The sequence below is a fragment of the Falco biarmicus genome, chromosome 17, assembly GCF_023638135.1.
Source record: "Falco biarmicus isolate bFalBia1 chromosome 17, bFalBia1.pri, whole genome shotgun sequence".
Lineage (NCBI taxonomy): Eukaryota > Metazoa > Chordata > Aves > Falconiformes > Falconidae > Falco > Falco biarmicus.
In genome coordinates, this window is record NC_079304.1 from 5,862,148 (window position 1) to 5,880,068 (window position 17,921).

General features: G+C 44.1%; 1 protein-coding gene across 3 annotated transcripts; it reads right to left on the minus strand.

Annotated features, from left to right (window-relative positions):
* Window positions 1-2,194: 2,194 nt before the first annotated feature.
* GOSR2 (golgi SNAP receptor complex member 2) lies at window positions 2,195-17,285 on the minus strand. 3 transcript variants are annotated; one of them, XM_056362310.1, is made up of 7 exons: window positions 17,187-17,281; window positions 14,435-14,499; window positions 11,632-11,740; window positions 10,403-10,535; window positions 7,420-7,560; window positions 7,183-7,338; window positions 5,392-5,530 (listed from the first exon to the last, which is right to left on the minus strand). In XM_056362310.1, exons 1-6 carry the CDS (start codon window positions 17,213-17,215, stop codon window positions 7,216-7,218), a joined length of 600 nt encoding a protein of 199 aa, XP_056218285.1. In that variant the 5' UTR covers window positions 17,216-17,281; the 3' UTR covers window positions 5,392-5,530; window positions 7,183-7,215. The 3 variants fall into 3 exon arrangements, with proteins under 3 accessions (XP_056218286.1, XP_056218284.1, XP_056218285.1); XM_056362309.1 differs by lacking the exon at window positions 7,183-7,338 and having other exon boundaries at window positions 5,160-5,530; window positions 17,187-17,285; XM_056362311.1 differs by lacking the exons at window positions 7,183-7,338; window positions 7,420-7,560 and having other exon boundaries at window positions 2,195-5,530.
* Window positions 17,286-17,921: the final 636 nt, after the last annotated feature.

Consider the following 17,921-nt stretch of genomic DNA (forward strand, 5'->3'; position numbering starts at 1 on the left):
GCGTGTCCAGCACAACTGATCTCTGGCGACAATGTACCTGCCCTGTATTTTGCGAGTCTGGTATCATTTGAAGTCTAGCGGGTTGTAATTTCTACTGCCCATTTCCAGAACATTGATGACTTACTGTTATTCCCTGGTCCTGTCACTGTTTTATTATTCCCTTCTCCCCACGTCTCTTTTGCTCTTAGCTTTTCACCTTGCTAAACCAAGGTACAAAGATAACCAAGAGTGGTAGAACAGGAGCCAAAGGATTGCCTGGGGAGGAAAAGGGCAGATGACTGCCAAGAATCTACCCAGGACTGCAGCAGCTGGTGCTTGCCAGGTACAGGAGAGCTGGAGCTGGACCAAGGGGCTGGGGGAGGTGGGGGGCTCTGCAGAGGGAAAGGCTTCAGCACCCGCAGGCCTTAGGCAAGACAAAACAGAGCAAGGCAGGAGCACCCTCTGCAGAGCAGCTATCAAAGCTGTTACAGTTACTGCGGGAACACAGTACCTCACCTTTGGCTTGCGCTCCAGCTCACAAAGAGGTGAGACATTCAATATTGTTATATAGTCATGGCGGTGTTACCAGTGGGTCTGGTTTATGCGAAAGGTGGTGGTGATTTTTAACACCTATCTGTTCTAATCATGCATGATCAGGTTAACATTTGGAACCAGTATACATATATAGGCACACCTAAGTTTTGGTTACTAGACCAGTATAAACATCCTCTAGTACTTACCTGTACTATCTTCTTTCTAAATTAATTCTGTCCCACCCAATCATAATGTCTTACTGTCTCTCCCTCCAATCTGCGTATACCTCAGCCACATTTCACTCTGGTTTTAACTGCCACAATACTGACCACACTTAGCCTTAGTCTTTGTTTTATACCCTCCTAGATTTCTACACATGCAGTCACACAAAGCACACTGCTGAAGCAACACTATTTCTAGGCTTGAGCTGCTGCTTATCATATTGAAATCCTTCAGGGGACCACCCTCGAAGATAAACTGTGAAGACCTGTCTCAGCAGACTGCCAAAGGCTGATCTGATCTATGTATCTAGTTTATGCCTACATCACTAGATGACTTTGTAACTTTTTGCATTCTTTGCTGGCTATTTTCTGATTTAGTAAGTGTTTCGTAGCTGTGGGCAACTTGGATTACTGCAAAACAAAACATAAATGAAAGAGAAAGATAATCTAACCCCTTGATCTCACATTTGAAATCCACAAACTCTTTATCAACAGCTACATTTTGCTTTCCAAGCTTTTCCTGTGCTATCCTTAATTAGAACCTAGAAAGAAGGTTGTGCAGGACACTGGGATTCCAGCCCCCACCTGCAGTTACCAGGTACAAGGCAGGAGAGGGGAAGGTCTGGTCCCTCTCCAAAGTGGGAGCAGCCAGAGCACACCCAGGTCCTGGATGTCTTCCCTGCGGCAGCGCAGCTCCCCAGGCACCCAGCTGCCTCCTACCCAGCCAGCCCAGTCCACCACCATTTCTACCTCCCTTCTGAGCCACCACCAGTTCCAGGGCCATGGAAGCCTGCCACGTCACCACCAGTCTCACCAGTGATTCCATCACCAGGAGTGCCTGGTCTGGAGCCAGGTCACACGCTCTCCCCCACCTGACCCCAGTGCAGTGGGACGTGCTTCCTACTGAGACACAGACTGGGCTACTCCACAGCACCCGTGACCTTCTCCCTGGTGGTACCTTCTTTGCAGAACCCTCCTCCTCTCTCCAGCCATTCCCAGTAAACTGGAAAATTCACTTCCCATCTTTTTCATTGCACTTTCTCCCGCCATATGCAGGACCTTCCTGGTGTATGCCTCCTCATGTGTTTCCCCCTTGAGGTGCAGCATCTGCCACCACACGCCTTCCTTTGGGCAAAAACTGGGAGGCTGGTGGAGGACAGACTGCCATCGAGTCACCTCCTTTTAATGTCCGCATCCCTTCGGCAGGTAGCTTTGTTTCCTTTTGCTACCAATGCATTTATGCAAGCCCTTTTTCTGCCTCACTAGTTTCGATGGCAGCTGAGCTCTGGCTTTGACCCTGGAGTAACATCTGTCCTTTCCTCGGCAGACAGCTGACCTCTGCTTCCACATGCTGTGAGCCAGCCTCCTGCCTTACCTGCCTCAATGCTTAGAATATTGGAATTTGTCCAGCTTGTTTAAGTATTTGACATTTTACATGTCAGTCAAGGTAAAAAACTTCATTTTGGCTGAAAAATCTTTATTCACGTAACACATCACATGAATCGCATCATGTCCCACCCTTACCCCTTTATGTATAAAATACTGGTAAAAAGTTTTTTTCCAGAGGCAAGTTAATTTCCACAGTGTCCTCTCGTGAGAGAGCAGTTCATCCCACAGCTGGAATGCTTGCTGCGCCACAGAAGCAAAGCAGCTCTGCTGAAGGAAACGCAGTCTTTTGTAAGAAAGGGAACGTTACAGAGATCTGTAGCAGCAACACGTGTAAAGCCACCAAGGTTTCAGCTCTGCCTCATTTCATGTTCGCAGGGATCTTGATCCTACCTGTGCTTCTACTGTGGCACACTGCAGTGGCAGAGGCTTTGAGGGTTTTGCACTAACCATCTGACACAGCGCAAGATGCTCTTATAAATCATGTTGGACTTCACATGTAGTACAAATTTGTTTGACGTTGCACATCATCAGACTCAGTTACCCAAGTGGTTCCTTCAAGCCCCACATCTCACCTTTAGACATAGCAAACAACAAGGACACTTTGCTTACAAAAGGGAAAACAGCCTACACAAGAACAAGGAGACTCTAAAAGGGCAAAATAAACGAACAGAGAAACATGTATTAAAATGCCAAGCTAGTCTCAAAACCAGGAAAAAAAATCCAGTTCCAATTATTTTATGGCTCTGACCACAAGCCAAAAAAGGAAATAAATTGGCTGGAGTCCCACCTCAGTGTTAAGACAAACCCTGCTACATCAGGTCACAACTATATAAACTTTAAACACCATCAAATGACATCCTTTAAACACTAAACCATAAAGGTGTAAAACCAAGGTGGAATTGGACCAGTTTATCAGAACAGAAAAAGATTTGCTAGGGATCCCTTACAAGGTGCCCAACTGATCTCACAGCTGCGTAGTATGCTAAATCTGTCAGATTCCATATTTAAGATAAATTTAAAGATAAATTTAGATTTAAGATTTAAAGATACAGCAAGATAGATGATCTATCACTGCAGACTTCCTCTTTTCCTTTCAATTCCCTTGTCCCTCGGGCTCAAATGAAAACCGATGCTGTACCTGGCCAGCCAATGTATTTCCTTAGGAAAGCCAAGCTGACTGAGGAACACAAAGAGCACGGAACACTTCAGAAGTGTCAAACACATCGAGAAGCACAAGACGGACAGCCAGAAGGCATGCAGCACACAGGATATTCAACAAGCACGCAGGATATTCAACAAGCACGCAGGATATTCAACAAGCACGCAGGATATTCAACAAGCATGCAGGCTTTCCTGCCTTTGTCTGCTGCCTGATAGGACTATCTAGGCATCGACAGCACCCTGGCCTCCACTGCTGCGCCCGCCGTGCAGCCGACCAGCGCTCTGGCCGCTGCCTCGCCTCCTGCCCTGGGTTCCCAGTACAAAGCTGACTGGCCTGTGACAGCTGATCAGGCTGGGTACTTGCATCTGGGCTTTAAAGCTCTGCCAAAGCACTCAAGTCCGTAACTACTTCAGTTATGCAATGGTAAAACAAGCACAGCTAAAAGCCTGTTTCACTTGCCTTATTAACCAGAACTCATTTTTTACAGTTATTAATACCATTTCTCCAAGTTTGCAACAGGCTATGTAATAAAAGCTTACTGCAGCGAAGACAGAATGCAGAACTTGTAAATCTTACAAATTAAAAGACCCACAACCATTCCAGACAGAAAAAGAATGAGGAATTGCCAGCATTATGCCACACCATCTGAATCTGTCTGACAGTCCTGTGCCACTGTCAGACACCTGGAAACGCTCCAGACTTGTACACAAATCGGGATGGGAATGTACCTGAAGGCTGACTGAAACGGATGATACCCAAAAATCTCAGGATGGCCACTCTGAACAGAGCCCCCCCAGTCTGCAGGGAAAGGAGTACCGCATTTAAACAACGAGGCATTTCGTAACTGGTAATGTTTAAATGTGGATAGGTATCTACAACCAAGGAGATATGTCAAAGCTGGCCATCACCTCTGTGAGGTGATAGGCATGAGCATGTCTTTCACAGTAATTCTACAAAGGATAACGCAAATAACACCCTTCCCAAGGATGAGGGATGTTTACCATCCCAAGGCACGTAATTTCAGGAGACTTTAACAACAACTGATTTTAACTGAAAGGTCTATTGCCCTGATCCCCCTGTTATTCTGAATGTAAAGAACAGCAGAGAGAGCCCATTCCAGCTCCATGAACATAAAAATCACAAATCTGAACCTGAGCACAGCGAATACTTGCCCGCTTCATGGATTCAAAACCCATCAGCTACAGAGCACAAAACCCCAGCCAACCACCTCAAAAAAACAAATACACCAAGCCATGATGTGCACTAGCATTAAAAATGTCAGTTTAGTTTTCAGAGGCTGGAGTTGGTACCAGGCACAGTGAGATGACACAGGCGTCGTGCATCGGACTGAAAGCAGGTAGAAGTACAGTGTTCAGCTTCCACTGGGAAGCAGCGGGGCATAAAAAGGTACCAAAACATAACTCAGATGAGATGAGAAACATTTCAACCTGAAACGGGAAGATTTGGGCTGGTTAATACTGTATGTGTAAACAAAAAAGCTAGCTGAGGTTATAACCATGCTTTAAGACCCTTCCCTCACAAACCCTTCTCCCTCCAACTGAAACAGTGAGTTTGCAGATGGGGACCCTTCGCTTCCCCCCTCTTTTTGCACACTTACTCCGCACGAGTGTGCCTACAAACAATGCAAAATTCTCCTCAGTGGCCTTCTTCCATTGCAAAATGCAGTCATCAGGGTCACTGTCTAGCTAGCACAGGAAAGGCTCACTACATCTTACGCTCTGCCTTTGCATCCTCTTATCCCTACCTACCCAAAAGGACATTCCAACCTCACAAAAACAGCTGGGCAAAATTTTCACTTCTGCTTCCTATTTTACCAGATTCTTAAACTTGCAGACAGTAAGGTGAGAGCAGTAAAGGCTACAGTTATTTTTATAGGGCCATTCTCCCCAGGGAAATGAGATTCCCTGCATGCTTTCCACATGACATGTGGCTGAGAGTGATTTGTAAACTCTGAAGTTCACAGGAGGGGCTCATCCAAAGCAGCACTCGGAGGAAAGTACAGTTTGGAGGACAGTCCGTCTTGCTCCAAAAGACGGATCTCCTCTGGCAATAGTTCAGTAGCTCATGTCAGATACTGCACGACGAGAAACATAATTACACAAGTCAAAATCATTCCCCCAATCATGAAGTATTTATCTTGCAAGGCTCGCTTCTCAATCAGCCGCATTACTGTATTGGATAAGCCCAACATGTTGGCAACGTCCAGGATCTTCTTGTGAGTACCCTAAGAACAAAAAGACAGCAAAGAAACTATTAACCTCACGGTCCAACACTTCTTATTCCACAGTCCAAGAACATTTCATCATGAGTGGCAAGTGATGAATCCTAATCAATGGAACTTGCTATCGGCCAACACTTCCTACAAGTTAAGAAGAGATGGCCACAGGACCCTGGAAATAGGTGGATGATGAGACTAATTAATTCACACACATGAACAGGAGTGTGGTTACAAAACAATTAGTCTGGATAGAGACCCATGAAAGCGGCTCAGAGAAAAAGCACTCCCTACAGAGGCATTAAGAGTTTTTCTGGTACCTTTTAAGATAAGGGTCTAATAAAGGCTTGAAGCCTCTTGATCAGACAACCTTTCCTGCAGACCCTCCCACCCGCTGACGTACAGCGGTCACCAACAACAGATTGAAAAGGAGGTCCAGAAACAGGGGGAGGTCCAGGCATATAAAAGTGTAATTAATGCAATTTCAAGAAATCCAGAGAAGCACTAAACAAAGACTGCAGGTGCACTGCAGGCAGGCCCACACCTCGGTTTTGTTTCACTGCTGAAGCAGTTGGTATTATTAAGAATGTGGATCCCACCACATGACAGATAAACAGAGTGAGCTGCAGAACTGGAGGTACCCGGACATGAGCAGTGCAGCAGGAATGATTCTGCTTCATTTCAGGGCAACGTTCAAAGGAAACCATATGAAATACAGGCACAGAGAGGTACTGTGGGCACTGTTCGGAAGTGGATACCATCCCATTCGTACTTCAGAACAAAAGAAAACCTTGCTTGGAGAAAAGAAACCAAAATAGGAAGCTTTAAAATGAAAGCAAACAATAGGCAAGTGAAGACCCTTCAGTTCTTATAGTCCGTGGAATAATGGAATTGTACAACTAGAACAGTTAAAGCCGTGCAACCATTTGGGAATACTTGGTTCATACTTGTCTATTTATACCCAATACCCAAGAAGTTACACAGAACAGCATGCTTCCAAATTAACCCATTTATCTTTGTAAGATGTCTTTATGCTAGCTGCTTCTGCCAGATCTGTCATCAGGCAACAGTCTTTGATAGTTTAAGAAAAGCTAGGCTAAGGGGACAAGGAACATGAACAGATGTTTTCTCATCTGGAGTGAGAAGAAATATCCCCCTGAAAACATAAGAACATGATGCTCCCAAAAACACCAAGAGACTATCAGTAGCAGTGGGCATAGACTCACTAACAACTTTACTATTACAGTTCTGACCCGAAGTATGCTTGACTTGCTACAAGCTGGCAGCTGAGACAAGGCACACTGACATTTGCAGAAGGCCCATCATGATCTAATAGGAATCCAGGCACATTACTGCAATCGTAACTAGCGAAAGAAGCAAGGCAGGACTATTGACTACAACGAGAAGTAGTATTTCCTCTCCATCTCTTTGAAGCAGCATGCCCTGCAAGTGTTCCTTCATCTTATTTGCCAGCCGTGGTTAAGTTCTCCTGACTTACGATGTATGCACTGCCTTTTGTCGCTGCTCTGAGTGATGTCCATCTGAGTCAACGTCTATCTGCAAGCTAGCTATTACTTCCCATTCTTCACTTTAAAAAAAACCCAAAACCCAAACAAAATGTAGGAGAATAAAACATAACATTCAGCACACCAGATACTAACCAACAGGCAGGTGAAGACTGCTAGGTCATCCAGCTACAAAAAGAGCTTAAAGATGTTCCTAGTAAGATGATAAAATGTTAAGATTGCAGGTTTAGTTAAAATGGAGTTTGGGCCCTTCCCAGCATTCTCAGCTTGAAGCACTGTAGTGAAACAAACCTGTGTATTTATTTTACTTAGCCTGGTCATCACAAACACAGAAAAATGTGGGGTCTTTTTGGTAAAAAATGATGCCCCCACCTTCAATGTCACTCTCTGGTCCCTCAGCCCCTGAAGGATGTTGGTCCCACTGCCAATAAGATCATCCATGCCACGATGGGCATTCTGGAGGGATTCATTAAACTGTAATGTTTCGTCGATCGGTATGGTGGTGTCAGAGTCCTGTAGGGGAAACGCAGGGTCTTGGTTACCTTGCCTGCTCACTCATACTGCCCACACATAAGTTAGATCCAGAAAAAGAACATGCAGAAACAAATGTGGCAAAAGCTTGACAGGACTTGAAGGATTATGTTTTAAACACTTTTTCATAAGGGTATTAAACAAGGATATTAAACACAACATTAATATTTGAGTAAAAAAGTAATTTAGAGAAGCCTACAGGAAGCGAGCCAAAAGGCAAAGTTGATCAGCTGTTCAACTGCAGTTAGATCTCAAAGGATAAAAAATTAGATTAAAAGCAGATAATTTTTCATAATCTCAGTTCATGATATATGTAGGAAAGGGTATTACAAGAGAGAACATCAAAACTAACAGAAGGTGTTTAACAAGGAGTCATTTGATTATTGCAAGTGAAAGACGTTTGGAAGACTTTAATATCACATTTCTAAGTGACAAAAGGCCTGCAAAACACAGTGTCTGGGAGACTACATTCTGTGAATTCACAACATGGTGCAAATTTCTTCTAGTGAAGGCAAACAGCCATGAACCTAGTTCCCTGACGGTCTGACTCATTCAACACCCAAGGCCTTATCTAAAAAACAAATTACAAATAAGTAAAGTTTTTCCAGAGAAGATGCATTAGCTCAACCAGAAGCTATGGATCTTGAAATGGAAATAACTGGATTTTGTAATCTGGACTGCACAAGAGGTCAGAGGATGTGATCACTTCTGTCTTTCAAAGGCCTCCAGTTTAATCTTCTCTGGACACCATTCCATCGAGAAAGTCAAGATAATAGCTCGTCCTTTTACGAACAGGAATCATGACATTGGTAAGAGGCAAGTGTGGAAACACTGGCTTACCTGCTTCCATGTGCTCAGAACAAGAACTATCAAAATGTAGAATTCTTATTTAGGGCAGAAGATGGTTAATACCCTACATCTGACTATCAGCTGTAGGTTACAAGCATGTAGGATCACCAAACTTGCTTTGAGTAGACTCTGGGGATTGTTTTAAAAAAAGTGTCAATATGGGAATGACATGTACAATCCAGTGTCAGATGTTATCCTGCCTAGGCAAGTATTCTGCTTACTGTAAAATGAAGAATAAAGGACAGACCTGTCAGCAATTGTAGGGTCAAAGTCACTGGATGAAGAAGCTGTGACAGCATACACATCCCTCTGAGCAAATGTTAATGACGCACTAAGGTTGAAACAAGTGTCTTGTCTTACATGAGTTTGCAGAACAGAAGCACTTGGATTTGCAGCTGAATGGCTATTACTCGAAATATTATTAAACTTCAAATCAGCAGGGATTCCATTTCCTGTACAAGGAGCTTGTAGGGGTTGGTTGTTTATTTTTTGTACACCACCAGGTAGCAAGAAAAATATCAAAGTAGATTTTTGACCCTCCTCACAAGGAGACTAGATAGCATCATATTCTTCATTTGCTGTTAGGGGGTTTCTCCAGAATGACACAAAGGAAGGCTTTAAAGATAAAGACCATATTTATCTCCGAATCAAGCAAAACGTTCAGAACACTGCTACAGCTTTCAAAAGTTGGTATGTATGTTACAGTGACTTACTCAGGATGTTTACATGCTCAGCTGACATTTCCCTTTAATAGAATAGAGTAGTATATAAACAGAAACTGTGTAAACTTCTAACCAAAACAGACAGGCCATAAACTGACAAATAAATCATCATATTCCTATTAAAAGGTCCTTCTACCCTAAAAGTCACATTTTTGTAATGAGTTAAAAGAAATACAATATAACCACGCTTTTTTTGTTTCATCCTGAGACACCTTTCAACATCTAACGGAGAAAAAAAAAATTCACCATTTATTTTGCATCTGCAAGCCTGCTACTGCTTTTCAGAACTGTTCCCCTTACACGTTTTATATCTGTGCAAGAAGTTTTCCTTTAGGAAAAATTCTTCATATTTGCAGAGGAACACAATGGTGTTTTGAAAATAAGTTTCAAATTTCAGTGTTCCTCTGAAGTCAACTCTTGTTTATAATTTTGAAAATGCTAGCTGCCATCCTTCCGTTAGGCTTTGGGAAGTGCACTGAACTCCCCAAGTCTCAAAAAACCCAGGACCGCTCACATTCATTCTTTCCCTAACAGTGAATGACAACACAGATAATGAACATTAGGTTATATGCCTTTAACAAAAAAGAAAAAAAAAGAAAAAACCCACCAAACAAAATCTAAAACAAACGAAAAAGCCTAGCTTTTGGGTTACAAAAAGGTGAAATCTGAAAGCAGACCTACATTATTCAGAGCAAAATTCCTCTAGGAACTTGCACTGGGGGGACTTCCCAGCAGAGGATCTAAGAATTAACAAGAACAGGTGGAAACACATTCCTGTTACTAAAAACTTTTGAATCATTTATAGGTAAAAAGCAAGGGTTTTTTTCCCAGCTGTGTGATTTATATTTGAACAAATTAAAGGTTGCTGACATCTACTGACAGTAGGGTGTATAAAAGCCAGACATTTTACAAATCTCATGATTTGACAAAGACTTTTGACACAAATCCAAGTAAAATGTATACTTTGGTACCTACCTCATTCATCCTTTTGCAAAACTGCTATATAAATTCAGGCAGAGCTGCACTGGATAAAATAGGAACAGCAGTTTCTGGAGCCTTTTACTACTACTTCTTAATAGCCCTATTTTTCCTCATGAGAGAGTTGTTCTTTTTCAACACATATTGTTATTCTTTTCTATCAGTACTCTGCATCTCACAGCAGCAATCTGAGAGCCATCCTTTCATCTTGCCTGAAACTTCTCTGAAAGACTATGTCTCCTAGAAGACAGAGAACTAAAATAAAGAATATTTACATTAGTAGTGAATGTACGTGCAAGCAACTCTTCTCGCTGTCGCTCCTGCTGCTCCCGGATGTAACGGCGATGTTGAAAGTTCCTCAGAGCTGTCTGCAGATGCTGAACATCATACTTCAGCTGGTCAACTCGGCTAGAAAAAAATCAACAACAGGAAGACATTCCCAGGGATAAAAATAGAATTCTTTTCCAGCATTTTTTTTGTATGAACAATGAAGCATTATAAATTAACAGTGACAAATACTAAAGACTGAAGGGTTCTACTTATCTAGAACATAAAGGTAATTCAATTTTAGGCGTCTATTCAGACCTATATGTTCCATGCCTTGTTTTTCTACTAAACAGGTGATTATTTAACTGGAGGCTAATGACAGAATGTGAAGCACAATTCTTGAGCTCTCTTGGACATTCTACCCCACGACTAGTTTTTTCAGGAGTTATATATGTATATATTCCTCATTTACCACAGATTTGGAAAGATAGTAGGATTCTATGACCTCCATTCACATAAAAGGTTATGCTTTCAAGTTTCATTAATTAGCACCATGGTCTTAAGTTTGAGTTTTTATTATAAGGAGCTTAAAACTCAGCCGGCAATACAGGAGATGCCTCCATTAAGCTAAAAAACAAGTAATGTCCAGAACTCCGTTGTCAACGATGAAATGACTGATTACTATGAAGAAAGCCTAGATGACTATTTCAGATATTGACCTCTATAGTACAGGCGACATGAAATCCATCCCTAGCATCTACAAAGACATTCTGGGACTAAACATTAATGGTAGAGTCACAGAATGAATAAGAACAGGAAGTCCCAAGGTCTCTGATCCAACCTGCTGCTCAAACCAGCACTCACTTTAGGAACTTCCTTGTTTTCGTCACCAACATCTAGGAAAACGTTCCAGAGAAAATGACACCAACTGAAGTAATTTTACTCCTTACCTACACAAATGCCATATAGAGTAGAAAATTTTTTAAAGCATTCAAGTGCCATGTTCTGCTCATCTCAGAAAAGAGCCATTAATCCAGGTCCATCACCCCTCTGTGGTTAAACGCAGGAAAGTGGTTTTGCCTCTGTGCCTCAATTTTGCTACTATAGAGCACAAAGGTAAGTTATGCAAAGTATAAATGTTTCTCACTCAAATCAAAAGGCAAACAGCTTCAATAAATTTAATGAAAATAATTACAAAGATTACACTACACTATCATAGCAAAGAAGGTGAACTTACAGTTTAGCATTCTGTCGCTTACTGGGAGGTTCTTTGCTGGACAGGATTTCCAGACGTTCCAAGTTGCTGAATATATTGTCTATTCTTGCCTGAATCTCATTTTCTACTACTGCAAGGAAATAAAAATGTAATTTGGTTTGAATTAAAGAACTGCAATCTGAGTGATGGTAAAAGCTCAAAAGCATTCAAACCAGTATTTAAAACCCAACAGATACAAATCCTTACTGGATTAAAAAATAAATAAATCGGATAACTGAGAACATATAATGAAAAGCCACTTCTTTAACTGAGTCATAAGAGACTCTTAAGTTTCCCTTCTCCTCTGAGAAGGGAGCTAGAAAAGCCCCTGCTCTTTCAAGGTATCTGAGCCTTTCCCCACCAGCTCCATGTATTAGGATTTAAAGCTCCCACACTCCCCCTGCAGCCCCTTCCTGTTCCCTCGGCAGGATTTGCTCACGCAGGCTAATAGCCAAGATGATTCTCACAACAACGGCGATTCAAACCTCTGAAAACTGTTAACGCAGAGTTAATAATATACATCATCCATACCTATAGCAGGGGAAACTAACAGAGCATGGGAAGGATTCAGAGTTGACAGGAATTGGCAGACTGGACAGACTGCTCAGAAAGACATGGCCAAAACAGGGCTGAAGCCCTTCCAAGTGGGAAAACAAGGCCACAAAGAACTGCCTCTGTAATCATTTACATTGCCGTTGCTTCTGATAACCTGCATAGAAACAGCAGAGGGGCAACAGTACACGCCACAAAGTCATAAACACTTTAATGAGGTGGATACTGATACAACTTACTGTAGTAGTCGTACAGCAAAACTCAGTACGAGCCACAACCCCTTCCTCATTTGACAACCACGTTTTCTAACCATGTCACAATCCAGCATTTCACAACTTAGAATTGCACAAAAGGGGGAAAGACAGGAGGCACTATTAATTGTCTGACATTCTTGTGTTCAAAGAGGGTGAGCTGTAAGGCTGAAGGCACGCACCCTCCAGAGCACATCCAGACTCTGAGTATAGAGGACAGAAGCATCGTCACGTCTGCGCAGCCATGAGGACAGTCCTGAAGTCTCAGACTGCCGTGGTCAGACAGCAGAAATAATCACCAAGTCCTACAGACACCTCTGTAAAGTTCTTACTTTGCATTTAGACTGAAGAGGTATACAGGAAAGCATTACTAACCAACTTCTAACTACTCCACAGTACCGCAGGACTTTCCAGAAAATCACATGCAGCAGAATCCAGGAAAACAAACAGCACACGCAACCCCTTTTCTTTGCCCTTCGATCTCACAGAGTAACTAACTCACGTATATAGACACAACTCAATCGAATCATCCCAATTCATCTCTCCATCATTTGGTACAGCTAAACTTAACAGAAAAGCAACCAAGAGAGCAGACAGGTAATTACGTCAGCTTTTGCTAGTCCGAACAACAGTATTACTACCTTGATCATCTTACACTTTTCTCAGCAAGAAAAGATTATTTGCCCAAAGTCGGAAAAGGAAAGCTGCAATAGAAAGTCTGATTTCCTGGCTCCCATTCCTGCTCTTCAGCCAAGAGATAATCCTTTTCCCCATAAATTCTGCAATAATATCTAGAGCACATATCTGTATCTTTACATATATAGACAAACAGTACATTCATTTATTGACTGTATGAGATGGCACATAATCCTATCTCTTGAAATGGTCTCAAGTAGCAGAGGCAAGATGGAAAATTACACTAATTTTCAAGAGGTTCCAAAATCACATCCAGTGAACAGCAGTCCGGAAAGTCTACACAAGCCATTATTTTTTGATAGCAAAATTATCATGGCCCTTTCTACAGTGAAATCATGCTTCACAAATACATTTAGGGTAACAGAAGTCAGCAAACGTCAATGCAGTGTCCTTTCACTTCAGAAGCTCCTGATGAGGCCCATTAGCAATTACTCACACGGTAATTAAGGCTTCAAACACAGGTCCAAAATACATTTGCCAATCCTGCACTGGGGTAAAAAGTCCTGTCAAAATATATCATTTTATTACAGTCATTTTATTACCACGGGGTTATAGTCCAAATTTACTGAAGCAATTTCAGACTTAACTGTCCTACATATTTCTCACAAGCCGATGGAATTACAGGTTCCGACTCTGATGCACGCAGAAACTATCAGAACCACCCTGCTTAAATTCCTGCACACCAAATCACATGCATTTTCCCCAGAAACTGGACTAAGCATCTTTTGGGGAAGACTGCCAATTAGTGGATGCTTAAGGAATAGCAAAATAACAGGACAGATAGACAATCACAAGTCTCAGTTTTCTGAGCTCCTAAAAAACTGGCCCGGTGATGTTCTGAATCTGCAGTTCTGTCCACACCAGTGTGTTCTTGATACCTCCACAAATGCATCAACGTGGAGGTTTTTAACCCGTTTATGTTGAAGGCCTCCACAGTACAGCCTGACAATGAGTTCCAAAAACTATCTTGCATTCCCACACCAAGACATTGTAGAAGCATGTACAGTAAAAGTTATTTGTCAATTAAAGAATTAAAACTGAGAGATGATTTGAAATAAATCCTTTTTCTGTCTTTTCCACTCTGTCCTTCATATAAAACATCACCTTATTGAAGTGAAATAGTAAAATAATTTTAATGCATTCCAAATCAGTGATGTGTCTCACCAGCTGATCACAATGACTAAAGAGCCATTTTGTTCTAGTAAGACAAAGCACAAAAGGTTAAAGTAACAAGCTAAATCAAATCAGTACTGAAGTGGGACTTTTATTACTGATTAATTACTTACAGTGTACTGACTCCTTGTCTGAAGTCTCCAGGCGCCCCATGTAAGACTGGACCTCGTGGACTTGCCTATCAAGAGACAGAGTAAATTAAGAGGAGAAGTCAGTTACCAGCTATAAAACAAATAATTTTTCAATACCTCACTTTTCAGCTTCTTTTACTTAAAAGTACTTTTTAGAACAAAATAGGAATCAGCTACATGGTATTCAGTGTGTACAGCCCATCACTGAACACAAAAAAACAACTAAATTTTTCAGTATGAAGAAAGCTGTACTTTCACTTAATATGCACAGACAAAATAACTTTCAGTTTAAAACCAACAATCAAGGTGAAAGGGCTTTTCTTCTTCAAAGCTTTCCAGTCCAGTTCTAGGCTCCTTTTTGTATTTATAACCTGACCTGCCATTAGAATCTACCTACTCCGAGACAACCACGGAGACAAGATTTCAGATTCACAGCAGGAACTCACAAGCGATAAGCACAGCAGAGGCAAAATCTGACTGGGAGAAGAGCTGGTAAAAGTGAGACCTTAATAATAGATCTGCGGTGAAATACTACCTACATACACCACTCAAGTCAAGAGTGCTGATGAGACACCATACCTTTATGTCATGGCATAAACAGGTAGTACACATCTTCAACACTGAACAGAGGTTTTGTCCCTCCCTTCTCAAAAAGAAAACAGAAGCACTGGCAAAGGCTCAGAGAAGGACAATAAAGATTATTAAAGTACCAAACAGCTTTTATACAAGAAACAGTTGTTCAGTCTGGACTGGAGATGATAGCAGGGAGATATCCTAGAGCACAAAAGACGGTGAATAAGGAATGATTTTCACTGTCTTTTACAACATATGAATTACAGAAACATCAAATGAAATTACAAGCTTAAAATTGAAGAGAAGGAACTCCTGTTGCTGGACAAAGAGTGGCAAAAGAAAACAACAAAAAAGCAACAACAAACCCCAGACACTGACAGTTGTTAAATTCTTCTGCTTCAAGAACCCCAACGACTCACGTTTCTGGGAGACTGGGACAGTATTCAACAAAAGCATTGTGCATGTTTGCCCATTTTTTACTGTTTCCTAGAGCTCTGCAGTTAGGCAATGCTGCGCACACACTGGGACAGGCAGACCTCTGGTCATACCTGGTGTGAACAATCTCACAGCAGCTGGGATTCAGACTTCAAGTTACAAAAACACCATGACCATTTTTCAAAACATTTTAAGAGATCATAATTTTGGTCACATTAGTGACTCTTTTTCTGGTGTATGTACCATTTGATAACTACAGCACAAACGTTTATAAAGCCAGATCTCTGAAACCAGGTTACCTGACAGAGTAATACAACACTTACTCTTCAGTTATTACATGAGACTTTTTAATAACTATCAGGGCTATCTTCCAAATCATGACACTGTGCTGCTAAGGAGATCACCGAGTATGTCATAAGCCCTGCATTACTTGGAATTAACTAGAGAGCAAATTCAACATCCAGTATCTTGCAACCCATACTTGTTCTATAGTTCTGTTTTCAGTTTCCCTAGGACGCCCCTAACAGCCTGAGACTTGTGTTGCTCTTAAAATGCCTGTTTAGAATCCCAGGCGTAGGAGGCAAATCAGACCATGTGCAACAGGCTCAGAAAAACTACCTCGCACTCACCAGGACTCTTCCCAGGCCAGAAAATACAGTAAGTCTGAGGAAAAGGTGGGAGGAGTTTAAAACTTCAGGGTATCCCCAGACTGACAGCAAACTGCAACAAAACCAGAACTCGGTGACTACAATCCCCAGAGAACCTGCGGGTGCCCCATCCCTGGAAGTGTCCAAGGTCAGGCTGTATGGCGCTTGGAGCAACCTGGTCCGGCGATAGATGTCCCTGACCGCGGCTGAGGATGGACCGGGTGGTCTCTCAAGGTGCTTCCAACCCATTTTATGATTGCAAAATAAGGCAATATGGAAACAGGAACAAGACAAGATTATTCCCCTTATCAATAAGTTACTATTACGGGTATGCATTTCTAGGTCAAGAGCAGGATTGTCCGCTCCTCCCTACAGGGTCACTCTGTATCTTTATTCAAGGAGGGTCGCTTACCACAGCACCTCCTTCAACAGAGCTCAACAAAGAACCCCGTTACCACAAAAAATCGAAATATTTGGATTAACTGTCTCCTTCGACCTCCTTCCCACAAGTTACTCTGTATCACCCAGAGCTGCAAGATTTTTCACCTTATTTTGCAATTTCCATACCACTTCCACCTCATGGGATCAGCATTATCAGCAAAACGGAGCGGTTTTACCGTCAGGGAATCACACGTTTCCTGAGGTCGTTTAAATTGTGTCTGCTAACCATCTCAAAACCCCTGCTGCCATAAAGCCCCTGCTAAATTACTACGCCTTACACGTACGTACACCGAATAAAACATAAGCACTGGTTTCCAGCGGCCACTTGCAATGCGGAGCTGTAGGAGCCCGAGGCGAGCAGGCCCGGCTCGCCTGCGCACTGACGTGGCCGGCAGCCGCTGGGCCCGGCCCCCCCGGCCAGGCCTTTACCTGCACGGCTGACAGCCCCAGGCAGCGCCCCGCCGCGCCAGCCGCGACTTCTGGGGTGTTTTTTCACAGGGAAAAGCTCCGGAAGGGCGCTGCGAGCGCGGCGGGCCCAGCAGTGTCCGCCCTCCCCCTACACCCCCGCAAAGTCCGCGGCCGGGCCCGGCTTCCCGCGGGGGCTCAGCGCCCTGCAGCCGCCCCGTCACCCCACGCACTTGTTGGTCTGGTGGTAGAGCCCCTCCATCGCGGCGCCGTGGCCCGCCCGGCCCCGCTCCGCCGCCCACGTCGCCGCCGTCCGCTTCCGGCCCCGCCGACTTCCGCTTCCGCCGGCCGCGGCCACTTCCCGCCGCCGTCTCCTGCTCAGGCACCTGCGCTGCCGCGAGGGGGCGCTGCCGCCCCGCCGGGGCGGGGGCCGTGGCCGGGCTCCCGGGCTGTGTGGGCGGGGCTCGCGCCGTTGGCCTCCGCCTGGCACCGGCCGGGTCGCCCCGGTGGCCGCGTCAAGCGGGGGTTGCGCCTGGCCCGCGCCCGGCCTCGTGGCCTCCGCACCCCCTCCCCCCCTCCCGGAGAGCGGCGCGGCCGGAGGGCGCCCGAGCCGGGCCACGGCTCCCGCGGGGGGGGGTTGGGTGTCCCGCGGAAGTGCCCCCGGCCAGGCTGGACGGGGCTTGAGCGACCCGGTGGAGCAGATGTCCCTTCCACTGCGCGGGGTTTGGGCTGGGTGACCTTGGAAGGCCCCTCCAACCCAACCCGGCTGCCCGCAGTGCGAAGGAGCCCCGCGCTCGGTGCGGGTGGCGGCTGCCGGGGCTACCCTCGGCCACGCGAACTGCGACCGCTCCGCAGCGTCACGTCACGGGACGGTTGGAGCTGAGGGGACCTTACAGCACATCTAGTGCCAGCCCAGCCCCCTGCTGGAATTCTGTGGTTGCCGAGGCCCCCTCTAAGTACCAGAGGCC